The following is a 27,498-nucleotide window of genomic DNA, read 5'->3' on the forward strand; positions in this document are numbered from 1 at the left end:
GTAATTGAGCCTCAACTTATACATTTACCTTCACACACACACACACGACCTTTACCGTCGTGAAGCGCGGGAGCGTTTTACGAACGTGTTCGATACTTGAGCCCAAGTCACACAAACTCATGATCAAGTGAGCGGTGAAACTCATCTCTAACTCACGCTTTAAGATGAAAAGCTGGATGATTGTCACGGATAATTTTCTCTCACAAAAAAGAGAGAAATATCACTTTCGGAACCCGTATGTTACCCGTCCAGAAAGCGCCTGACGCCAGTATTCGTATGATAGTCACTAAAGAATGTGAGTGACATTCCCCGTCAGTCCATACACCCGTCAAGTGTGGCTGCACTACGTTCACTGTAAGTTGTGCAAGTTCTCAGAAGTCTTCCTTTCGAACCAGCGTAGCTGTGTGTTGGAATGATCATAACCTTTTCAGTCAGTGAACTGTATAACTGTTCCAAATTGTGCATTTTCCATTGCCAATAGTGATAATGTAAATGCTATTTAATGTGATAAGTGAATAAGATCGCCATGAAATTTCAACAATCGATATCATGCGTGATACGTCTGGCAACGTAGTGTCCAACTTATTTGTGTACTGATAGTTTTCATAACAAGATAAAGCACTTGCATAGAAAACTGTTCGTGATACTAAATGCAGAATCTAAAGATGTCACGTGTCCTCCGTTGTGTTTTCTATCTCATCGTGTTTTACCTCTTCTAGACTAGGCTCCTAGCTAGGACTTGCTTCAAGACGCATATAACGACAAACCAGTTTATGTGAATGAAACCCGCACAGAGCATTTGTCACTGGTTTCACTGTAAGACACTTATGATTTTTCGTTGAGTTTGTAAAGACATACATCACTGCATGACGTCGTTCTTTTAGAGAGAACTGAGAGCAAGACAGTTTAGGCAGGCATTAGACTGGCAACGCACACCTGCGGTATGACTATAAACAACTACGGTTCTTACCAGTTACTGATAACCAAACGCCTGTCAGTTGAAAATACACAGCTCGCTCTCTCTCTGACCAATCAGGAGGGAAACATTTGCCCTTAGTGAACAATTGCTGTTGGTAACGACAGATGTCCATAGCATGTAGGCCTACGCAGGTCCATTTATTATTATAAAGCGCAACAGTTTTCGATTATATTTTCCTCTTTTATTAGTTGATATTTTCGGCCACCGGAGAAACAATTCGATATAGGAATCTATAAATGATGACGAACACAGTACTGTGGTTACGTCTGATTATGTTGTCAAATAAACAACGTTTTTTTCTCTCTTCCTCGTGTGTAAAGTTCACGCTTCTCGCGATTCAAAGGTTTACTTATGGTAATGCTAGCCCAACCTTGTACGACGCCAAGGTATGATTCAGTGAATCAATACTATCTTAAATAAACTCCTGCGATTTTTAGCCAGTCAAAATCTACATCTATATGATCAACCATATTCTCAAATGAGCTTTTGCAAATGCAAGTAAAGATTTTATAACGTTTCTTTTTGAGCGTGTTTTTTTTTTTTAACCATAACTGAAATTGGCTTTAATTTTTTTTTTTTTTTTTTTTTTGCCAGTGATTACAGTCTGTGGTCGATGCACGCCCCATGACCCATTGATGTTAGGGTTTGCTAATCAGTTAGCTTCTGGTTTTACCAAGTGAAATTCTCTCAAGTGCTCCTCACTGCTGAAAAGTTAAGGTACTTCAAAATGTTTCTCTTGTCCTTGATTAAAATGACGCGATTTTATTTTTATTTTTGTTGTTGTCTATAAAATTCAGTTTTACTTAAATTACACGTTTTGCAGTAAATTTTCTGCATCCAAGTTCTACCTGTTATAGACAATTAATTTCATGTATTTAATTACGATTCGACTGCTTTGTAAAAATTGTAGTGGACAATTTAGCATTAACACTGGAAATATGCAAAGCAAAACGAATTTTTCCTTTACTCTTGTTCCCCAGGAAACTGTCAGAAGTTCGTAGTCTAGTGTATTCACTGCTGACTTGGCTCTAGTATTGCTTTGTGGTTTAGCTTTGAGGGCATTTTCTCCAAGTTATGCACTAAAACCTAGGACACTGGTTGCCTGTATATTTGCTCCAAACATTTTTTTTTCTTTTGAATAGCCCACCTGTTTATTCTTATGGTAAATACCCTAATGCATATTTAAATTTATTGTATCTTGTTATGACTTCCATTCCCTATAGGGAACGGTCATTATACATCCTATTGTGTAATCAGTCAGTTTCACTTGTTATTTTAGGTTTCTGTTAAACGGAATGATTTTTATTGAAATGTAATGATAATGGCGATATAAATCTAGTAATGTGCGTTTTGAAGTTTGCACTATAATTCTAGGAATCCACGTCTTGAAAATGGAGATATTAGTCTAATAATTTGTTTTGAGAATGGCGATATAAGTCGCTGAGGCTGTCATAATAATCTCAGATTGTAACTAACAGAATTGACAGGGAATAAAACTGAAAAAATCAAGTGATGTATAATAAAACTAATAACATACTTTTGTCCTGTGGGAGAAGTGTAAAGAGCCAAACATAAGTACATGAATGAAGAGAGAGAGAGAGAGAGAGAGAGAGTTGGAAAGGAAGGTTTGTCGAAGGTAAACAAAACAAGAGCAGCTGAATCAACTTGTTATAGTGGATTAAAAGTTACCTGACTGGAGATTTTGCTGAATTGGTTAGTGAGCTTTGATCTCTCTCTCTCTCGTACCAGTGACGTCATGGTATCACTCCTGACTCACAAATAAGGAGCCTGCGTTCGATCCCCAAGCCAGACATGGAAAATGCACAGTATTGAGGTAAATTCTTTAAGAAAAAAATCCAGTATACATGTGTTGATGTAATCAATGAATTAATTTACTGGTTAGTCGATTGTCGTGCATTGCAATGGAGAAAAAGAGAGATAAGTCATATAATTGCAAATGGAGAGATATTCTCTCTCTCTCTGCAATTTTCGTTGTTATTCCGAGGCTTTTCCTTGAAAAAGAGCCTCTTTTCTCACCAAATTTTCTCCCTATTCCATTGCACACACAGATCACGTCTTGATCTCTCTCTCTCTCTCTCTCTCTTCCCCTCCCCAGCAAAAGTTCCGAAAAGTGAAGTGAAAGCCGACTCTCTTCCTCTGGGCCATGGACGACTCCGACAGTTCCTCAGACGACCTTGAGTACTGTGAGGTCTGCAACGAAGCATACACCGACGACATCCGACCTCGTTGCCTAATGTGTGACCTGACCTTCTGCACGGACTGCCTCAACAGCTCTGTCAGGGACCAGGCCCTGGTCTGCCCTTACTGCGAACAGCAGCACCGCGCCTTGAGCAAGAAAGGACTCGACTTCGATGACGTCACGGTCGTCGAGGAGGAGACGCTTTCACCTTCTTGTTCTTCTTATCGTGGTGGTAGGACTTCGAAGAAGCTTGTACTGTACAGCAGCGACCGAGAGCAAAGCGAAGGTCAACTGGTCGTGAGCGTACACGTCGAGAAATTCGACTGCCTCAATTACGAAACACTTATACTGTACAAGGAAGCGTCGAGCGAGGTATTGTCCAAGAAAATGCGTGAGATAATCGACGAAATTGAAGACGTGGTCAAGCGGAGGCAAAACGAACTGAATGTTCTGGTCGAAGCGAGTGTAAGTGAACTCAATGCAAGTGAAGGCGACAGCTTAGATAACAATAATTCAGCTCGGAAAAGATTGGTGCGTCAGTCTCCCATTGGGCAAAACATTAACACGAGTAAGGTATGTCTCCTTTTATAAGGAATAACATAAAAATAGCCTTTTTTTGTTATCATCAATACTTTGCAAGTGAATAGTTATAGGGCGTTGCGCGAGTGGTTACGGAAGTAATCGCAAAAATATGTATGTTTGTATGTCCGGTTCTGTGTGTGTGTGCGTGTGTCTGTATGTGCGTGTGTGTAATGCTATTGCTCCCTGTGAATCCGTCTGTCGATTATTAGCATATTTCGGGTAATTTGATAATTTCCTCGTCAGTCGTAAGTCTATAAAGCATTTGTCAGTTTGTGAAAAATGGTATCGATAGCTTTTAGTCTACTTATATTAGTAGCCTATGTATGTATACTTATAGTAGTATATATTTTGCAATTTCATTTATCCTGGAAAAATATGACCCGTAAGTAATTATATTTACGCCGTGGTTCTCGTTTAACAACGAATTAAGCTCTTTAAGTGATGATTTTAGTGTTATCTAATCTCCAAAGGTTGTGTTTTGATTACAGCACGCTACCAGAGACAAAACTTATTCCAGATGCTTTGAATAGTTGTTTTCCCTTAAGTATCCTGACTATGTGGTCGAAAAAATCTATTTACAAAGCTAATATATACGCAGTTTTCATTCCTGACGATATGCCAAAAGAAACTTAAATCAATAGACTCGAAATCCCACACGCAGACGTCATGAAGAAGTTTGACGAAAAGTTCGATAGAGAGTAATGTTTCTGAGAATTCAGCCACTCCGTCTCCTGCGAAGCTTGAAGCCTTGTAACAAGGTGGAAGAAGAACAGGTGGAATCACGCGCAGCTCGAGACAAGTCAGTGACGTCAAACGGAACCCAGAACTACAAACGGTCAAATATCACTGCAACGCATTTCTAGCCATAGGGCACTATTGCATTATTTTATAGTTCAATTAGCTCATTATTAAGTAGTTATAATACGATAAAATGACATTTCCCTTTACAGAAGAAAATATATTGTCATATAGTCTACTGTAAATGAAATACGACCAGGATAAAATAATATATTACTTGATTAAGAATAAGAAGAGAGAGAGAGAGAGAGAGAGAGAGAGAGAGAGAGAGAGAGAGAGAGAGAGAGAGAGAGAGAGAGAGAATTCTGTCGTGAGTTTTACTTAACCTAATAAAGACATAGGCCTATATCGATATATAATTTTATATATGCCAACTGAAAATCATAAGGGTTTTGACCATAATATTAGGCCCACTTGCTATAGTCAATTTACTTTAGCTAGATACATCTGCCTGAAGGGCTCCCCTACAATGACTCCGATAATTGTCTAAAAAAAAAAAAAATGCTTTCTTTAGCAGCCAAGTCCGGGGAGGCCTTTTAAGCGAGCTCTTCAGGAGGAGGAATCTAGCTTAAGTAATGTACTATTAACCCACGAATTGACAAAAATACAAAGAGAGAGAGAGAGAGAGAGAGAGAGAGAGAGAGAGAGAGAGAGAGAGAGAGAGAGAGAGAGAGAATCTTGTAAATTTTCCTTGTCCCATAAAAAAAAAAAATCTAGGCTAGACCTATGCGCCTATATGCTGTAAGCCTAGGTATTCTAGTTTATAGCAATGAGCCCAATAACAACAAAGAGTTAACAAACAATATGAGAGTTGATAATAGGCTTAAGCAAAATCACTTTCATGAAAATTATATCAATCATCCAGCAAAAGTGTTGCATAGATATAGGCTTATAAAATAAAAATAATTATACAAAAAGAAGGCATACAAAGATCTGAACTGTAAACTTTAAACTTTATAAACATGCCTTATAAATAGATTAATCAAAATTTTTGTATTCAAAGTCAGCTGGTAATAAACCAAACCATTTTCATTTGAGAAATATTGAATTGGGTCTCTCTCTCTCTCTCTGTCTTACATAATTTCAATTCCAAAATAGGCTAAGCCAACTAAAATACTCTTCTATTGATATAGCAAATAAACAATATTTACCTGGAGTTATATCCTTTGTTGAGTAGGCACAGCAGTATCTTTCAATTTGTGTGCATTTTTAGGATGATAATCTAAAAGTATGTCTATGGCTTTCTCCAACATTACCAGGGACAAAATGAATGGAGCATATTCTTGCATTCTCCACGTTGAAACCATCTTTCCTTTTGCACAAATTAACCCAGGTTTTGCAAAATAAAATGCCTTTTTCTTGGCGATGGCGATCATGATTATCGCAACCAAACACAGCACATACCACCATCTTTGTTGTCTCTTATCAGCTGATTGAAATGTTAAAAGATCGACAAATTCCCTCCAAAACAGTATGAGTCAATGAACCTCTTGCCACTTACTCAGCTGGGTTCCAAGTGACGTCACTGCGCGGGAAAACGCAAAATTCGTTCTCTCACGAACTCGCCTTACTCTTCTTCCACCTTGCCTTGTAATTTGTACTAAACTCGTTTTTTTTTTTTACCGAAGCGCATTTGCACTCACTCGCATGAGTGCCCTTTTAGCTCGGAAAATTTTCCTGCTAGCTGATTGGTTGCAAGTATTTTGTCCGAATAGCATCATTGTTTTCAAATAATTACCAAGTGATGTGAATCGAAACTTATTTACTAACCTAAATTTCTCCCTTAGATATATGTTATGTCAATAAATAATGTAAACGAATAAAGAGATTATAAAGTATTGTGATGGTAAGTCTAAATTTAATAACAACACCCGCCAAGGTCAACGACAGGAGCTTGTTTTCGGATGCACGCTGCATAATTTTTTTACTTTTCACATATTTTAACACCAACTGGGATAAATTACACTAAGCATAAGAAAAACATGTTATTATAAACTTCCTTTGAATACCAGAATCTACTAAAAACATGGAATTAATAAAACTCGCTATTGGTGAAAACTTCCGGGAAGGTAAAAGGAACAGCCGGTGGCTTTAAATAAAATTTAGATAAAATTACCTAGATAGGTAGGCCTAGTTATTCATATGGTATCCACATGCCAGCAAATGTTGATGGGCAAGAAAACTTTTCAGATACATGTAATCTTTCATAGGCTTTTGTGCTGAAGCCTTTCGTTATATCATTATGATAAATATGATGATAAATATGAAGAGGCTGTTTTTTTCTTTTACATAATGATAATGTAATTCCCTAATTATGGCTTTATTTCTTGCACACATTTCAAACTAGGCTAGCCTATGTCTATGTGTCTTACATCATTTTTTGACAATTGCAATAAATTTTGCTTAACTCTTTAAGGTAAGGAGTAACAGTAAACAGTAGCTGATGCTTGATGTAAGTTAGGCTAGGTGTGTGTAGGCCTATGATGTAAGTCCGTATAGAAAGGGTTTGCTAATTTTGTCGTAAAGGTATAGATTCTATTAATAGCACTATTTTCGGTTTGAGGATACTGTAGTGTTCCATAAATTGCATAAAAATCACAATTAAACGAATTCAAAATTTCACCGAGTTACAACCGCGATACCCCTCCCTCTCCCTTCCATCCCCACCTCGGTATTTGACAGTAGACGCCTATAGCCTACTAATCCTTAAAATAGTACATTTTCTACTCAGTCACATATTCTTTTACTTCTCAAACACTTCTCAGAAACTCGTGCTAACCTTATATGTGTCCTGAACAGAACGCAAAATAAGAAAATAAAAAGTTGTCTTATCTAGCATTGTCTGCTGTAACTTACATGAAAGAGTAAGTTGTTAATTTCTGCGAAATATATTTTTAATAGTGTGCACCTACAAAAAGAAGCATAGAAACTATTTAATTGCATATATAGCCATTAAAGTAATCTCAATAACATAACACTGATTTCAACATTTACATAAATCAGGAGAAAGCTGCAATGACATAAATCAAGAAAATGCTGCAATGACAATCAGCTGGGATAGTTTTCCCGCCAGGCCGCCACAGGCTGTTCCTCTTACCTCCCCGGAAGTTTTCACCAGTAGCGAGTTTTATTGATTCCATTTTTTAGTAGATTCTAGTATTCAAAGAAATTTTATAAAAATATATTTTTCATATGCTTAGTGTAATTTATCCCAATTGGTGTTAAAATATGTGAAAAGTAAAAAAATTATGCAGCGTTCATCCGAAAACAAGCTCCTGTCGTTGACTTACCATCACAATACTTTATAATCTCTTTATTTGTTAACATTATTTATTGACAAAACATATATCTAAGTGAGAAATTTAGGTTAGTAAATAAGTTTCGATTCACATTACTTGGTAATTATTTGAAAACAATGATGCTATTCGGACAAAATACTTGCAACCAATCAGCTAGCAGGAAACTTTTCCGAGCTAAAAGGGCACCCCTGCGAATGAGTGCAAAAGCGCCTCGGTAAAAAAAAACATGAGTTTTAGTGCTTTTGCGCAGCAGCATAGCTGATAAATCATACGTAATGATATGCAATGTTGAGAATTGATGACAGAATACATTTTTTAAATTGTGAACAGGTAACCCTACTCCAGTCGATGATAAGGGCCCTTGAAGTATCACTGGAGGAAAATCCTGCTTACGCTGTGATGCAGAGAGATGGTCGAACTTTCTCGGCCAGAATTTCGATAAAAGATTGCGAAGACTCTTCGAGGCCCAGTTTCGTACATCTGCATCGCTTGGAGCATGAAGTCCCGACCAATTCTTTGAGAACTGTCAAGGTATGTTAAGCCACAGCTATTCTACAGTATCTAATTCACTTGGGTGATACCACGCACACAAGGGGCGCATGCGCCGCGGGCAGGATTCGAACGTTTACCCTTCGGGTTTGATAGTTTTCACTTGGAATTTAAAATAAATGAATAAGAAAGGTATCATCAACAACGGATCTTCCCCGTAAGGGATTAGTGCCGTCAGTGTACCTCACGCGGTGCACTGTAGACATTATTTTAGGTTCTCTGCAGCGTCCATTCGGCCCCTAGCTGCAGCCCCTTTGCATTCCTTTTACTGTAATTCCATTCATATTGACTTTCTTTCATCTTACTTTCCGTCCTCTCGTACAAATGTTTTCAACATTATTTTCAGCAATGAATGACCTTTTAGGTCCCACCGCTTGGCCGTTGGCCTAAACTTTGTATTCCAATGTTCCAACAACGGATGTGTGTGTGTGTGTGTGTGTGTTTTAGTTCTGTTAATTGACATTATTTAGTTAAATTGCTTTAGGAGTTTAACATAATCTGAAAGATGGAAAACTTGATTACACACACACACACTCGCACACACACACACACACACACACACACACATATATATATATATATATATATATATATATATATATATATATATATATATATATATATATATATATACATTATATATGAATGTCTTTTCCTGTAATACCACAGTGTAATATGAATATAAGAAGGCCCATAAAACACTATTTGAACGTTGCAACCATATATTTCGAGCACTTCCTTCTGTGCCCCTATTCACTGGTAAAATATAGACAGATGAAATGTTACAGGAGTATATATACAAAGCGTATGTAGGTGTGGAATTAAGTCTCCGATGGTATGCAGGTGACCGTTCCCAAGAAGGAGGGAAAATAAACAATTCCCTAGTGGTTTTTGGCCTCATTGACTCCTGCTTTGCGATTCGTCTGGTGGTCGTGTTTCCTGGAGCATCCATTTGAGAAGAGGTTTAAGGATTAACCCGTCGATTTCATCCGCTTTCCAATGTCCTCCTAACAAGTTCATATTGCTGGTTTGATTGATGATAGCAGATTTTATCTATGAAGACCATTTTCCTCATGGCATAGATAAAACTTTAAAACTTATCAAGCTCTGTGTAACTAACAACGTGTTTTCTTTCAATGGTAATTTTTACAAAAAAAAATTTGGCTGTAGCATGGTAAGTCCCCTATGACCCCTTCTAGCAAACTTGTACATGGAATATTTCGAAACAGAAATTTTGTTGTCTATCAAACCCCGCAACATGATCTGGCTTAGATACGTAGATGATATTTTTACTTTCTGGGACAATAGCTGGGGAGACTTTAATGAATTTTTTAATAGACTAAATTTGCTAGTCCCGACCATAAAATTCAAAACAGAATGGGAAAAGGCAGGAAAATTGCCATTTCCTAGATGTACTGACCATAAGAGAACAGAACAGATATGCCTTCACAGTATATAGGAAACCCACTTTCGCTGTTTCCTAAATTCATTTCTTAAGCTACCATGATGTCTCTGTAAAGATCATGGTAGGGTGCAACTTATTCCTCAGGGGGCTTGGAATATGTTCAAATGGGTAGATAAAGAATTCAACACGATCCGCCAACACCTAATGCAACTGCTGTACCCACCGCACATTATCGAGAAGGCTGTTAACAAAGCGAATAAAATATACTACAAAGGTCCCACTCACAACAGACAAATAGATTTTAACAACAAAATAAAGCTTCCATACGACGAAAACATCCAAAAAGCCACAGAACAACTCGGGTCTAACAATCCTTTTATCTTCCATTATCCCAAATCCATCGGGAGCTCGCTCATTAACGTATACTTAAATAAGTAAGGGGAAGAAGCCGGAGTTTACAAGATTCCGTGTAGCGATTATAATGAAATTTACGTGGGAGAGACAGGCAGGTCCCTCTTGCAAAGATTAACAGAGCACAAAAGATCGGTACAGTATGCTTCGGAGAGTTCGGGGATTTTTCTACATATCAGGGATAGAGGCCATTCCATAAATTGGAGCGGGGCGGAGCTGGTTTTCAAAAGTAGCTGTAGGACATTGGAAAGTGGATGAAATCGACGGGTTAATCCTTAAACCTCTTCTCAAATGGGTGCTCCAGGAAACACGACCACCAGACGAATCGCAAAGCAGGAGTCAATGAGGCCAAAAACCACCAGGGAATTGTTTATTTTCCCTCCTTCTTGGGAACAGTCACCTGCATACCATCGGAGACTTAATGCCACACCTACATATGCTTTGTATATATACTCCTGTAACATTTCATCTGTCTATATTTTACCAGTGAACAGGGGCACAGAAGGAAGTGCTCGAAATATATGGTTGCAACGTTCAAATAGTGTTTTATGGGCCTTCTTATATTCATATATATATATATATATATATATATATATATATATATATATATATATATATATATATATATATATTTTATATGTGACATAAGAGCTTCCACGCACCATTTCAGGAATGTAATTTTTATTTACAAATGCTACAGTCAAGCTTATTGGCAATCTGAAGAATTACAAATTTCAAAATGAAATATTTACCTCGTGGAGGTGTGTTTGCAATTTGGAGGCTTAGGAAGATTGAAATTCAGGTTTCCGTTCTTTAAAACAGACTCCCTACCATCTCTGATAAAACTGCAGTGGATATATTATGAAAAGAACACACCTCTTTGAAATGGACTCCTCTCTCTCTCTTTCTCTACTATACTATGACAATTCTGGTCTGTATTCTGAAAGCTCTCCTCTCTCTCTCTCTCTTTGCTATAATAATTCTGGTCTGTATTCCGAAAGCCCTCTTCTCTCTCTTTTACTATAACAATTCTAGTCTATTTCGAAAGCCTCTCTCTCTCGCTCTCTCATTACTATGACAATTCTGGTCTGTATTCCGAAAGCCCTCTTCTCTCTTTTTCTTTCTCTCCCTCTCTTTACTATAACAATTCCAGTCTGTATTTCGAAAGCCTTTCTCTCTCTCTCTCTACTATAACAATTCTGGTCTGTATTCCAAAAGCCCTCTTCTCTCACTCTCTCTTTACTATAACAATTCCAGTCTGTATTTCGAAAGCCTTTCTCTCTTTTTCTCTCTCTCTCTACTATAACAATTCTGGTCTGTATTCCGAAAGCCCTCTTCTCTCACTCTGTCTTTACTATAACAATTCCAGTCTGTATTTCGAAAGTCTCTCTCTCTCTCTCTCTCTCTCTCTCTCTCTCTCTCTCTCTCTCTCTCTCTCTCTCTCTCTTACTATAACAATTCTGGTTTGTATTCCGAAAGCCTTCCTCTCTATCTCTGAATCGCAGTAAACGATAGGGAATGTTTTAGTAATGAGAAATTATACTTACTGTATTTGTTTGATCTTTTGGTGATAATCCGATTGTTTCGTCGACCATAGCAACTATAGTTACAGTAGAATGTTGTAGAAATCATCCTTTATGTCAATTATTTGGTCACAAAGACCAAAGGAGTTTTATGAAGGATAACTGTAACAGTTGATATAATTGATGACATTACATTAAAAGCCACCTCAAAACTCAGATACACTTCCATTTCGTTTACTGAACTCTGCTGAGTTTTCATCAGTTATTCTTTGTGGGAAACAGTCTTCTATAATTGTAAAATCTCCGAGTAGATCTTTCTTGTTTGTCCGGCCTGGGATGATCAGGAGGGTAAAGGAGACATGATGGGCAGCACCGGGCTCCAGCGCAGCGTAGCGCGCGCCATCAAGCTTGTAAAAAAATAGTTACCAATAATAATTATTATTACCGGTGGCAGAACTGGAGCAGGTCCTTTATCCTCACACCATCGGACAGTGGAACAATCTCCCTGAGGATGTCGTGCAATTGGAACCTCAAAAGTTCAGGGGAAGGTGCAGTTCATTTCTACCCTAAAGCAATTTTACTTGTATTTTATAATTTACTTGCATTTTTATTTGATTATTTATTAATTTGTTAATTTATTTTTTATTTTCTAATAACTGGTCTCTTCTTTCTGTATTTCCTATTCTTTCAAATGAACACCGCAATATTCTTTGGAAGCTTGAATTTCAAGTGGCCCCTGTGGTGGGCTTGTTCCTTATGAATAGGGTTCATCTTCTGAATAATAATAATAATAATAATAATAATAATAATAATAATAATAATAATAATAATAATAATAATAATACAAATTATTACAAGTTCTTTTTCTCCAATTTAGCACGAGAATTTGCTCAAATCACTGCAGAGACCACCCGTCACAGCCTTCCTTGATTTATCCTGGGAAGAACGCCTTCAAGGGAGGGTTTACATCGAACTCGCTTCTGACACCGCCCTCGGTCAGCACTTCAAGCTCCTCTGCACTGGAGAACTCGGCCCTTCCTACGCCTCCTCGAGGTTCCTCCAAGTCGTGGACAAAGGAGATCCCGTGTATGAAAGCGTCATAGGGGGAGATTACGAATTCAACAACGGCAGAGGAGGAAGGCCTCTCTGGAACGGGATTGATATGCAGGAAGAGATCTACGCCCACAAGGGCGCAGAGGGCATTGTCTGGGCGGCTTTTGAAGTCAGCGACGGGCCTAAGAGCGCCCAGTTTGGTATTACTACCGGAAGTGCCATTGATCCAGAGCGGTGTCGGTTGTTGGGTGAGGATGTTAAACGATACAAAGCAGTTTTTGGCGAAGTGAAATCGGGGTTGCATGTTGTGAGGGAGGCTGCAGAACTGCCCGATATAAAGTCCGTCACGATCTCAGACTGCGGTGTCGTGTTGCCTATCGACTGCTGGGACCTTAACCAAATGATTCTGAAAAGAATGTAACGCGATGTCTTGAGTCTAGAGCAACTCTGATGCTCTCTTTGTGACACCATTTCAGTTGGGACCCTCCCGGAATGATTCTGAAAAAACTGTAGCGTGATGTCTTTAGTCTAGAGCAACTCCTTTGCTCTCTTTGTGTTATCATTTCAGTTGGGACCTTTACAAAATGACTGAAAAAAATGTAGAGTGCAGTCTATAGAGTAGAGCAACAAATGCTCTCTTTGTGACATCATTTCAGTTGGGACCTTCACGGAATGACTGAAAAAACTGTAGCTTGAATTCTATAGTCTAGAGCAACAAATTCACTCTTTGTGACATCATTTCAGTTGGGACCTTCACCGGATGTTTTTGAAAAGAATGTAGCGCGATGTCTTGTGTAGAGCAACGCACATGCTCTCTTTGTGTTATCATTTTACAATGTAGAATTGTTCATGTTGTACAGATTCGGTTTACTAGGGTTGACAGCCTTTTCTGTTCGTTTTTCTTGGGCATTTAATTTTACTGACGGTAATCGTAGCGACGATATGATGGTTGTTTTAGTGGTGAAAATGAATTGGAGAAATCAGTTGCTAGTCTTTCTGTGCCTCTATCTCTCTGTTTGTTTGTCTGTCTATCATACACACACACATATATATACTGTATATGTATGTATATACCACCAGATTGGAGAGATTCCCTACGTGAATATTGTCATGTGAAGATGAGGAATCAAGTGTATCGGAAACTGAAAAGTAAACACGATAATAAAGTGAAACTGTTGATTGAAAGAAGCCCTTGGACCAACAACGCCAATCATGAATGTGTCGTCAACTTATCAAACAAACAGCTGGATAAAAATGTAACTAGTGCCTTAAGCTACGGTTTTAAACTTTGCTTTATCTCCTGGCGGAAGGAACAGTGTGGAAATAACTAAAGGACTGTGTAATTTGGAAAAATATAGTGATTTAACGAATGAAGAAGTGAACATGGTTAAGGGAGTGATTTATGGAAGTATGAAAAATCAGACACCACAAACGTCCCCAAAAGATTTATGGTTGCTATTAATGAACTGAAAAAGATAAAAATATACACATGACAAAAGCAGATAAATCAGGCGCCCTTGTAATTTTAAATAAAAGTGAATATATAGAAAAAATGCAAAATCTTCTAGGTGATGATAACACATATAAAGAATTAAATAAGAACCCGATAGACAATGTGAATAGTGGTTTCAATAAGAAAGTGAAAAACCTGTTAAAAGGTAACGAAAGCCTTATAAAGAAGTTGTGTGTGACTTCTCCATAGCTACCATACATGTATGGTACAATAAAAACTCACAAAGCAAACTTTCCTGCCAGGCCAATTATCAGTTCAGTTGGTTCCGCATCATACAAGCTAGCGAAGTACTTAGTAGATATTCTCAACCCATTAGTAGGTACCATCTCAAATGCAAATATCAAGAATAATGTGGACCTGATAAATAAACTAAATAGTGTACAGATTAATAGTGAATCCATGCTTGTAAGTTTTGATGTTGTATCACTATTCACAAAGATGCCAATAGATGATCTGATGGCGTTTTTATCTGAACTGTTAGAGAACACACAGCTGGATATCCCATTTCCTAAAAGTACTTTAATTGAACTGATTAAATTATGTGTAAAAGATTGTAAATTTGAATTTAATGGTAAATTTTACTCACAAGATTTTGGTATGGCAATGGGAAACCCTCTATCCCCAGTGTTAAGTAACTTATATATGGAATTTTTTGAAAAGAAGATATTAAACAACATAATCCCACGTAATGTAACATGGTTTAGGTATGTTGACGACATAATTTGTGTATGGCCAGGGAACCAAGATGTAAAAACTTTTTGCCAAGTTAAATCAATTAGTACCATCAATTAAATTCACGATGGAAATGGAAAATGATGGGTGCTTACCGTTTTGGATGTCCTCATACGAAGAAATAGTAGTGGGTTTAAATATAGTGTGTATAAAAACCCACTAATATTTCTTCCTATGTGCATTTCTATTCTGGACAAAGCAATAAGGTTAAAAAGTCAGTGTTTTCATCTATGTTTTTAAGAGCATTACGGGTATGTAGCCCTGAATATATTGATGATGAAATAGATAAGATTAGGAATGCAGGCAAAAATTGAAATATCCTGATAGTGTATTAAACAGTGCATTTGAAGCGGCAAAAAGACTATGTATCAAAACCAGAAAGAACCTTACAACACAAAAAAATTTGCTTGTTTTGCCTTATAATAATAATATGAAAGATATCCCTCATCTTCTTAAGAATTTTGGTGTTAATGTCGCATTTAAGAACAATACAACAATGAAAAATGTACTTATCAAGAACTCCCCAGACAATACCAAAGGGTGTGTATATAAAATTTCGTGTAAGTCTTGTGACAACTTTTATATTGGCCAAACCGGGAAAGCACTGGAAAAAAGAATTGAACAACATAAGAAATGTGTGAGATATGCACAAGGGAACAGTGGTATATTTGTACATGTTAGTGAGAACAATCATGCTATCAACTGGGAAGGGGCAAAAGGATTGTATATTCTAATAATGCACTGGAAAGGAACATCATTGAATATAGCTTTATAAAAGAAAGTTACAACCATAATATGAATATCAGTCAAGGGATGTATAAACTTGATCCTTTAATATCAAAAGAAATTTGTAAATTGTTTAAACTTTAAGGTAGGCAGTAGAGATGTATGAAAATAGGATTATCATATTTGTAAACACAGTACGAGGGTAGTAATGTTAATGAGTTTCCAAACTCCGCCTCCATGACACCTGTCAGGTGTGGATCTGAGGTGGGGTATGGTTTGTTTATCAGCAATGTCCCCTGAGAGTCTATTGTGATTTTTAGCCAAATGAGTTTTAAAGGCCACTCCTACCTCGACACCGGCCTGAGTGGGGATATGGAGTCTCTAACGGTTGTGTATGTTCGTCAGTACTGTTCTTGTAGTATATATATTTGTGACTTCTCACACTCTGTATCAGTCCTTCGTCAATGGCTTGGAAATAAAGTCGAAACCGGTCAGGACCTACACCCCGTTTCTTATTTTTCACCTGTGGTAATGTGTGATAAATGAATCACGTACAAAAGTGATAATAATCATACATACGTATATGTATATATATATATACATATATATATATATATATATATATATATATATATATATATATATATATATACTAAATATATAATGAAGCAAAATGCAGATATAAAATAATTAATTGCTAAATTCAATATAAAATAAGATAAAAATAATTAATTGGATTTAAAATAAAAATAAGGGATTACTAAGAAGAGCCAAGCCAGAGCACAATATAAGGGTACGGTAAAAGTACAATGAAAAGACATAATAGGTAAAATGCATGGAATAATGTAGCCGGGCAGCTGAAGCCATTAAGTCAATTCTCCTTTTATAATAAAAAAGTAAAACTATTGAAGGAACTTTCCTGTTTGTCTAAATATGATTGATTCCCTTACCAGGACTGTTGTGCATTTTTAAAAAAAATTCCACTATAATTAACTTTCACTACATACACGTTGTGAGACGTATCTACTGTACAGCTTATTCTACATTTGCAGATAATATATACAAAGATGAAACTTACGGCATGGAGAATAATGTGACGAGGTGAGGCCAATGTGCAAAATCTGGCTACGTTTTATAGGCCTATGGTGTAAGAACGCCCAAGAAAGTAAACACACTGAGCCATAAACGAACAATAAACTTTCTTCTTGTTGAAGAAGTACGGAAATGTAAAGGATCAAAAGAAGATGCCCACATGTTTTGGGGGTAAATAGGCCTAATAACCAAATCTACATGTGTAGCAGGTGCTAGAAAGAACTAGTCTATCATCTACCCGTGTAATTCATATTTCCCATATTTTGGACGTAAACGAAAACAAATATCTATGTGCTGCAGTTGCTGGAAATAAGCAATCTAACTATCTACCTTTGTAGCTGGTGTTGACCTTACTCTACTTTTTAAATAGGAATAGAAAGTATAGTCACAGATTCTTAGCTTAATGAACCAATGACCAAGAAAATGTCTGTAGTATGATATAAAAAGACTCATTTCTATGGAGGAATAAGTCTAAAGAATGGTTATCGAAATGTTTCCGTCATAAGATTGGAAAGTTCTTGAAATGCTGTACGATAACCAAGATTAAGCAGTTAACCTTTGAAAGATAAGAGAAAACGTACATATTTCGTTTTCTATGAAGTTCTTAAGGTAAACTACAAGCTAACATTACTTCACTGGTAACCATAACATTTTGGAAATTAAAGACAACTTCTCTACTTTCAGCCTTAAAATGCAACGGTTAAGAATATATACCATCTAAGAAATTTGTTAAATTAAATTAATCTTACTTTTAAACATTATCTGTAGAAGTACTAATGACCAAAATTTTGTAAACAGCTGCACCTTACAATCATACAAGAAATGGGTATTACTGAAATATACTAGTAATTTATACTTCAATGCGACCATGTAACAAGTGTTTACGAAAGCTCTGAAATGTTAGAACATTCATAGAAAGGAAAAAAACCCGTTACCCCTTATAAAGATGCTGATAATCTGGTCTGGTGCAAGATATTCTGGCATCTGTTCATTACCAAGATGCAATGCTATGCAGCTCTTGGGTTTGATTATTTACTGGAACGAAAGTGAAAAAATACTACTCAGAAAGTAATTTTGTTAAACACTCTTGTCGAATCTCCCCTAAAGAAAGCGTCTTGTTGACCAAAAGAATGTTTAAATTGTTTTAAAAATTTTATTAATAAAGAAAAAAGATATTTGATCATTTTGACTGGTGTTCAACCACTAAGGTAGTGTAGCAGAGACAATCTCAGCCTATTTCCCAGTGTATAAAATGTGTAACGTATTCTTTTCTAACACGCATCCAAACACAAGTATGAAGTATACGCATTTTAAGGCTCTGAAATAAAATGCACAAGAGTTAGTGATTATTAAAATGGAATTGATTAAAGATACTTAGCATTTAGTAACAAGCAATTATATATTCTGATAACTTCAAGATATAACTGCACTCCATTTTAATACTAATTATTTTTTTTCAGTTCTTCACGAGAATGATCAAGCATAATAACTCTTGTAAGGGCGACAAATCGCCTCTCCTTTCTTGTGTCTCTCCCTTCAGATGTACATTAATCACGTCATGTATATTACCTGTCTTTATTTCAGATTCTTTATGTACCTCATCTTATGCACCATTGTACGGCTTTTCCGCCGATATGTATACCTACCTTTTATATGCCATGCAACGAATGTTGTACGTATTTTTATGCTTGTCAGAAAACACAAATTCTGTATGGATGCAGCAGGGGGTCTCAGGGTCGCCTGCTACCTTTCCGTCCACTTTTTGTTATATAAACACCTGTCGAGAATAATAAAGAATCAGTCTCTCTTTTGACATTTCTCTTGAACCTCACACTGGTGACCGCGGGTCAGGGGCAGGTAGCGCGGTTTTGGCCCAGCCATTAACGGACTAACGACGGCCACACCCTACCATCAGAAAGCCTTTAGTGGACTAACTACAGTGTAAAGTTTAGGCCTCTGATAGCCCACCCCCCCCCACACCCCCCATGGTGGAAACCTTGCCATTAATGGATTAAATACGGCGTACCCAAAAGGGCACGTTTTGGCACTTCATACGACCTCTCAAACAAATCAGCACCATTAACGGACTCAATGCGACGCATTTTCCCGCATTTTGGTGCGTGAGAAGTAAAGATGTCAGCAGCAGAACCTCAATGCGAACCCACAAACATCGTCTGTACGCCTCTCTCACCAACAAAGCCAGACACAGTCAAACTTCCCTGTTCTAGCGGCAAAACACAGCATCATGGTTCCGGCGCAGACGCACACTTTCGCATGGTGCGCATCTCAGACGATGCTACTAAATCAGACATAGTCATGACGGCGCTCCCGGACGAAGTTCGGCGCCAGATAAGGGATGCAGAGAACCTAGACAAGGACGCCTTAGTCGATGACGCCCAGAAACTATACGAGGCCACCAAGGCTTCGACACATGCCACCGCCCTCGCAGCTGCCGCCCTGGGAGCCTGCAACCTGTTGGAGGAAGACAGCGACGACGACGGAGACATCAACGCCGTTTATAAGAAGAGACCACCACCCAGAGAGCACAGGACATGGTCAAACCTGGCGTGGTGCTTCTACCATAGAAAGTTTGGGACCAATGCCAGAACCTGCAGGCCTCCCTGCTCTTTCACAAAAAACAACAAAGGCAGCCGCAAGTAACAGCTGTGGCCACGAAATCCAACTCCCCCCGCCCAGCAGGTTTTTTCATCACGGACGAAATTTCCAAATGTTGCCTGCTGGTAGATATGGCGGCAATGCAGTCAGTCTTCCCGCCATCCCAGGAAGGTTTAGAAAAAATACCTGACTCAATACCCGCCCTCATAGCAGCAAACGGAACTCCCATCTGCACTTATGGCACGACAACCCGGGCTATCTCAATCCTGGGGCGCAGATATCACTGGCCTTTTGTCATAGCAGATGTTAAGTTCCCCCTGTTGGGCACGGACTTCCTAGGGCACCATGGACTTCTAGTTGACATCGCCAGGCAACACCTCCTCGACACAGGAACATGCCACTCCCGTTAGCTCTCCACCGGACCTGGAATGCCCACCATCTGCTCCACAGCCCCCAACAGCTACATGTCCCTCCTACAGGAGTTCTCGGATGTATTCCAACCAGAAATGCACCAGTCACCTGGGGCTTCAGCACGGCATCTTCCATCACATCACCAAGACGGGCCCACCAACCCATGCCAAGTTCTGACGACTGTCCCCCAAGAAGTTACAAGATGCCAAGCGGGCCTTCACAGAAATGGAACGCATGGGCATCTGTAAAAAGGCATCAAGCCCATGGGCATCTCCCCTCCACATGGTAAAGAAATCCGATGGTTCATGGAGGCCCTGTGGGGACTATCGGTGCCTGAATTTGGTAACAACACCAGACCACTACCCACTCCCTAGCATGCAGGACCTGCCGGGTGCCCTCCATGGAGCCAAAATTTTTTCCAAGATGGACCTACTGAAGTCGTACTTCCAAGTCCCTGTACATCCAGATGATGTCCTAAAAACCACCATCATCACACCTTTCGGGAGCTACACATTTTCCTATTCCACTTTCGGTCTCAGGAATGCAGGCACCACATTCCAGCGCCTGATGGACGCCATCTTGGGAGGTCTGCCTTTCTGCATCTGCTACGTCGACGACATCCTCATTTTCTCCAAGTCCCCAGAGGAACACCTTCGCCACGTACACACGGTCATGAAACCTGTAGGACAGCAGATTCGTTGTCAGGTTCAACAAGTGCATTTTCGGGAAAGAAAAAGTAGACTTCCTCGGCCACAAGATTTCCCCAGCAGGAGTGCGCCCCACGGCCTCTAAAGTAAAAGCTATAGAAAATTTCCCGGAACCACAAACCATCAAGGCCCTTCAGAAGTTTCTCAGGATGATAAACTACTACCGGCACTTCATCCCAGATATCGCCCACATCATGTACCCCTGGCATCAATCCTGAAGGGGGGGAAAACCAAAAACACTAACATGGAAGCTCCGCAGCAGCAGGCACTCATTCAAACGAAAGGGCCCTTTCCAGTGCCACTACCTTAACTCACCACAACCCCACCGCTGCCCCCAGGTTGACAACAGACGCCAGCAACATCACCTGCGGTGCAGTACTTGAGCAGATGGTGAACGGCACGTCCCAGCCCTTGGCCTTCTTCAGCCACAAGTTTTCGCCAGCTGAGACCCGCTACAGTGCCTTCAACAGAGAGCTGCTGGCTATCTACCAGGCTGCGAGGCACTTCGAGTACCTGCTGGAGGGAACTGAATTCACAATCCTAACAGACCACAAACCCTTGGTTCACGCATTTGTAAAGCAGGGCGACGAGTGGTCTGCAAGGCAACAGCGGCACCTGACCGCCATCTCCGAATTCAATTGCACCATCAACTACGTTCCTGGCAAGAAAAACCCAGTGGCTGACGCTCTGTCAAGAGTAGAAATCAATTCCCTTCACCTCGGCATCGACTACGAAGACCTCACGAGAGAACAAGCAGCGGACCCGGAGACGGCGGACTGCAGGATGGCAGTGATGGTTCTCAAATGGAAAGACGTGCCCTTAGCAAACTTGGACACAACTCTCCTCTGCGACACCAGCACGAGCTGCCCACACCCCCTGGTGCCCGCCTCGTGGAGAAAGCAAGTGTTCGACATAGTCCATGGTCTCTCCCATCCATCGGGGCGCACAACGGCGTGCCTCATGACTGACAAGTTCGTCTGGCACAGCATCAACAAGGACATCTGCCAGTGGGCAAGGAGCTGCATCCTGTGCCAGACGAGCAAAACATCCCGGCACACAGTCTGGGATCGGCGATTTTCCCCAGCCTCGTCAGCGGTTCGGCCATATCCACAGCGACGTCGTTGGGCCCCTTCCGCAGTCAGGGGGAGCCAGATACCTCCTGACAGTCATAGACCGCTCCACCTGCTGGCCCGAAGCGACCCCCATGGATGAAGCATCAACAGGATCATGTGCAGAGGCCCTCCTCTCCAGTTGGATAAGCCACTTCGGAGTGCCAGACAGCATCACTACAGACAGGGGTCCTGCCTTCCTGTCAGAGCTCTGAGTCTCCTTGGCACGCCTGATGGGTACAACTCTACACAGCACAACAGCATACAACCCTGCAGCGAACGGCATGGTCGAGAGGGCACACCGATCTCTTAAAGCAGCTCTCATGGCACACTGCACCGATGAGAGGTGGAAGGATCAGCTGCCCTGGGTCCTGCTGGGTCTTCGCACCGCACCAAAAGCAAATGGCGATGCCTCCCCTGCGGAGAAAGTCTACGGGGAAACACTGGCCGTCCCCAGAGAATTCTTCCCGTCGTTGGCCGACAGCGCCGACACCTCTCCTTTCGAGGTTGAGGGAACTCGCACAAAAGTTCACGCCCTGCCACAAGACCTTCACCGACAGAACCATCACCTACAGCCCACCCACCTTACACTCCTGCGCCTATGTCTTCATCAGGGTGGACGCCCACCGGCTGCCCTTAGCCAGGCCCTACAGGGGGCCCCACAGAGTCATCAAACGAGCCAGCAAAGCATTCCTCCTCGACATCCATGGGCGGGAGGACTGGATCACCATTGACAGGCTGAAACCCACATTCCTGTCGGACAGTGAATTATGCGAAGAAGAAGGCAGGTGCCCCAGAGTCCCCCCTCAATACCTGCCTGCAGACGCACCCGCTTCCCCGACAAGGAGGGGCCCAGGGCGGCCACGGAAACTCATCTAGCCAACCCCAGGTGTCAGCTCCACCCAGCGCCCACAGTTCTCCAGAAGCAGGGGCCGACTTCGGCTGCCCCAGCGCCTCTGTGATTAATGTTATTTCATTGAATAATTGTTCCTCTAATTATTGTCTGGGAGTATTTGTAAAGGCGACAAATCGCCTATCCTTTCTTGTGTCTCTCCCTTCAGATGTACAGTCACTCAAAAATGTATTGCAACATGTTCCAGAAGTTTTCGTTCACCTAACAGTAATTTGTTCTTTTGATATTTACAAGGAAATGTAATTTTCTTATGCGACTTTGGTTATTAATCATATGGTTAACAATATAAAAAAAGAATGGCAAGTGAAAAATTCATATTACGAAAAATGACGAAACATTTTGAAAAATTTCACTTCAGATGATTGGGCAAAAGAGTCAAAGAAGAAACTATATTTCGAATCCAGATAAAAGCTTATTGACTAATAAAATAATATTGAATAACCATCAATGAAATTACATATAAATAAAGAAAGAAAGAATTCAACCATTATCATTGTCAACAACAAAAAAGAAAAAATCTCATAACGTCGTATGTTATCGTGTGACTCCACATTCAGGCAGGAAAAGTTATCACGTGCACCGATAAGATGGGCAACAGACTAAGCCGCACCACAATCATTAGCTTGCATAAGACTAATGTTTCTATTGTAGATATTGCTCGGCAGCTTAGCGTAAATAAAACAACCATGTATAGAGGGATACAACAACAGAGAGAACGAGGAAACATGATAAATTCATTGTAAAAACTGGAGGACAACCCCATTGTTGCACTACGTTAAAGATCATCATCAGATGATCACTCCCCCCTGACAACCGATGTTGCTATAAAGAGAGAACATTACGCTCTCCCTTCAAGTTGCTGCTCAAACCATCTGTAACAGGCTACATGAGACCAAGATATTTTTTCATCATACTCCTGCCAAGAAACACTTCATATCAGCCAAACACAAAGAACAGAGGCTAGGGTTTGCGTTATAATATAATCCAGTGGCCGATGATTTCTGTACGAGTCATCTTTTGCGATGAGGAGGAGACTTTCTCCACTGATGAGCATGGTAGTGTTCTTCACTGCTGGCATTTAGCATCAACTAAATTAATGTTGAACTTCTAGCTAATTTTAATTCTTTAGAAACTTAGATAATAAGAAATACAAAAATAGGCGTTATATATTCAGTTAACTTCATAAGAGGCATCAAAATGATAGGCCTAAGTAGCAATGAAAGAAATGAGAAATTACACATGATAACGGCATTATATATATATATATATATATATATATATATATATATATATATATATATATATATATATGTGTGTGTGTGTGTGTGTATGTATGTATGTATGTATGTATGTATGTATGTATGTGTGTGTGTGCGATTATATTCTATGTATTACAAAAATAGACGTGAAATCTGTTAGTCTAGTTCAGTATATTTTATATTAAGTTTCACTAGTTCACAATATACATAGGATTAGTCATTCAAAAATTTAATTAATAATAATGTGAAGCAAATCTTTACAAAAATCGTATTTGTTGATGTTAATAAGACTAATAGTTCAACTTGTAACAGTCGTAGGCCTATGTCTACAAAGTTCACACATATGAAGGAGATAAAACAACGATAGTGATGGCAGTTGGAGATGAAAATATTAAAACATAAGAACAGCGATGACCTCTGAAGTATTACAATAACATCCTTTAAGTAAAATATGACAACAGTAAGCAGTATCAGAAAAAGCCGTTTAAGGGAAACTGCAGATAATTTCTCGGACCCACCACTAGTGTTCAGTTGTTTCACGCGCTTGCAACTGAGTTGCCAAATAGCGCCAGATGTCGCTATTATAAGCTGTTGTCCAAAAAGTTTTGAAGTGTGTTGCAAAACTTTTTTGAGTGATTGTACATTAATCACGTCATGTATATTACCTGTCTTTATTTCAGATTCTTTATGTACCTCATCTTATGCATCACTGTACGGGTTTTCCGCTGATATGTATATCTACCTTTTATATGCCATGTAACGAATATTGTACGTATTTTTATGTTTGTCAGAAAGCAAATTCTGTATGGACACAGCGAGGGGCCTCGCGTCGCCCGCTTCCTTTCCGTCCGCTTTTTGTTTTATAAACACCTGTCGAGAATAAAAAAGAATCAGTCTCTCTTTTGACATTTCTCTTGAACCTCACACTCTCATAGTCTATGTATATGTATGTGTGTGTGTGTGTGTGTGTGTAAAAACACGTTTTTTCTTTACTAAGAAATGCTTCTGCCTCGGAAGGGTTTCGAACATGGGTCTGTGCTTTAGAAACAGTGATAAGAGGTCGACTTGACGACTCGGTTGTGAAGATTTTATATATATACATGTATGTATATGTATAATGTATATACACACACATATGTATATATATATATATACAGTGTATATATATATATATATATATATATATATATATATATATATATATATATATATATATATATATACTGTATATATATAAAAATCTTCACAACTGAGTCGTCAAGTCGACTTCTTATCACTGTTTCTAAAGCACAGACCCATGTTCGGATACCTTCCGGGGCAGAAGCATTTCTTACTAAAAAAAAAAACAACGTGTTTTTACACACACACACATACATATACGTATATGAAACCTTTTATTTCAAATATCCTTCACAGCTTTCAAGATTTGCAGTCATTTTCTTGAATTCGACAAAAGCTTTAGATATATATGTATGTATGTATACACACATACATACATACATACATTTTATATATATATATATATATATACAGTATGTGTATATATATATATATATATATATATATATATATATATATATATATATATATATATATATATATATAATATAACAAACCCATCTCACTCCGAACGCAATCCGGAAAAAATCCCTTTGAAAAACTCGACATAAAATTTTCAGACAACACCGTAGTTTCGTTTTTTTTAATCGCTAATAATTATCAATTCATTAGACGAGTTAAAATTTCCATAATACCTTCAATTTTAAAATCGTCGTGGGTCCGGAGAGCGAACTCCAGCCCCGTGTAACAGAGGAGATAAATAGATGTGATTAAAATGTAATTGCATAATTATATTTCTATTTGATGTTATTAGCCTTCTGACGCGCGCCTGCTTTGAACGGTTGGGTCGTATTATTATTATTATTATTATTATTATTATTATTATTATTATTATTATGTTTTCCCACTATTATTATTAATGTTGTTTTTACTATTATTATTATTTCGATAAAGTACAACGGATACGATGTTGGTGATAATGATCACTATTATTGCTTTCAAGAGATAAGAGTTTGATGGTGATTGCAATGATGATAACGGTAATAGCCACCATCGTTATTAAAAAATATTATTTAATGGTGATGATGATGATGTTGATTGTTATGATTATAAATGTTACAATAAACAGATTTTGGTGTGGCGGTGATAATGATGATTACTGTCATTATTCCGAGAGAAGAGAATTTGAAGGAGATCATGATGATGATAATGATTACGTGTTATTTGAAAAACAGATAATTTGATGACTATGATGATACGATGACGGCAATAATGGTGGTAACGATGATTAGTTTCATCAGTCCGTAGAATGCGCTGTGATACTGTTCCTGTAATGAACTGTTTGATAAACTGCACAATATCTATTTGAATATGAAAAGTGAGATGAACTGTCTTTGGCTTCCCGTATAGGATGCGCTGTGATACTGCTTCTATAATGAACTGCTTGATAAACAGCACGGAATCTACTGCAATATGACACATGATTGATTGATTATGACTAACAAAGATGGCGTCACAACGCCTAGGTTATTAACGCAGTCATGAAAAATGAAAAGAACTGTCTTTCGCTTCCCGTCGAATGTTCTATGAAACTGTTCCTATAATGAGCTGCTTTATAAACAGAGAAGAATCCACTGGAATAGGAAAAATGAAATGAACTGTCTTTTGCTTTCCAAAGAATGGGCTGTGATACTGATTCTTCCATAAACTATTTGATAAACAGTACACAGTCTATTGGAATATGAAAAGTGAGATGAACTGTCCTTGGCTTCTCGTAGGATGCGTTGTGATATTGTTCCTATAATGAACTGCTTGATAAACAGTACGGAATCTATTGGATATGAAGTCAAATGAACAGTTTTTTGCGCCCTGTTCATTACAAAATAACTCTTATTCTTTACTGAACTGTCCACCAACAGTTCAGAAACTTCCGAAGGCAGCTGAAGTGTAAATAAGATATTTTTGTCTCATTTTAAGCGCAACAAAATCTTCCAAGATGATTTATTCCATCATATATACATCTGCCAACGTACCTGGTTACTCAAAGGGGTGATTTAATAATCTTCATAACCCTCTCTCTCATCCCGACCGATGTTGACCCTCGTCGATGTAACGCCAGCGAGAAGCGTCAACCAATCAATGGGCCTCGTCTCTATCTACGTACGAAGGAGGCTCCTATCAATTAGGTTCGCGCCACAAAGGGTCGTTATGTCGTTATAGTTGACAGAAGCAATCGGTTTTGGGTAATTAATAACGCGTCGTGTCGTAATTCAATGGCGGGTGAAGGATGCCTTCGCTTTATTTATTGATTCCTCTCGAGAGTTCTTCGGTGGAATTGATTTGACTTGAGGAAATGAAGAATTTAGAGAGCTGGACTTTATTTTATACAAGGTAAAAAGGGATATTAGGTGATTTAATGTTTTGGTGTTAAGGTGCACGTCTGTGCACGCACACACACACACACACACACACATATATATATATATATAATATATAAAAATATATACATATATACAGTATATACAATGTGTGTGTATATATATATATATATATATATATATA

The 27,498-nt window shown here is 38.8% G+C and overlaps 1 protein-coding gene across 2 annotated transcripts; it reads left to right on the forward strand.

Moving 5' to 3' along the window:
* Positions 1–234: 234 nt before the first annotated feature.
* Positions 235–16,273, forward strand: LOC136839213 (uncharacterized). 2 transcript variants are annotated; one of them, XM_067104950.1, is made up of 4 exons: positions 235–354; positions 3,096–3,752; positions 8,189–8,389; positions 12,624–16,273. In XM_067104950.1, exons 2-4 carry the CDS (start codon positions 3,144–3,146, stop codon positions 13,218–13,220), a joined length of 1,407 nt encoding a protein of 468 aa, XP_066961051.1. In that variant the 5' UTR covers positions 235–354; positions 3,096–3,143; the 3' UTR covers positions 13,221–16,273. The 2 variants fall into 2 exon arrangements, with proteins under 2 accessions (XP_066961051.1, XP_066961052.1); XM_067104951.1 differs by lacking the exon at positions 235–354 and adding an exon at positions 1,574–1,696.
* The last annotated feature ends 11,225 nt before the right edge of the window (positions 16,274–27,498 follow it).

The sequence above is a fragment of the Macrobrachium rosenbergii genome, chromosome 6 (genome assembly GCF_040412425.1).
Source record: "Macrobrachium rosenbergii isolate ZJJX-2024 chromosome 6, ASM4041242v1, whole genome shotgun sequence".
In the NCBI taxonomy this organism is placed as follows: Eukaryota; Metazoa; Arthropoda; class Malacostraca; order Decapoda; family Palaemonidae; genus Macrobrachium; species Macrobrachium rosenbergii.

Excerpts from the sequence above, each read along its gene's own strand:
- LOC136839213 (XM_067104950.1), top strand. The coding sequence starts at position 3,144 with ATGGACGACTCCGACAGTTCCTCAGACGACCTTGAGTACTGTGAGGTC. Across the intron at positions 3,753-8,188 it reads AAAACATTAACACGAGTAAG|GTAACCCTACTCCAGTCGAT; the intron begins GTATGTCTCCTT and ends AATTGTGAACAG. Across the intron at positions 8,390-12,623 it reads ATTCTTTGAGAACTGTCAAG|CACGAGAATTTGCTCAAATC; the intron begins GTATGTTAAGCC and ends TCTCCAATTTAG.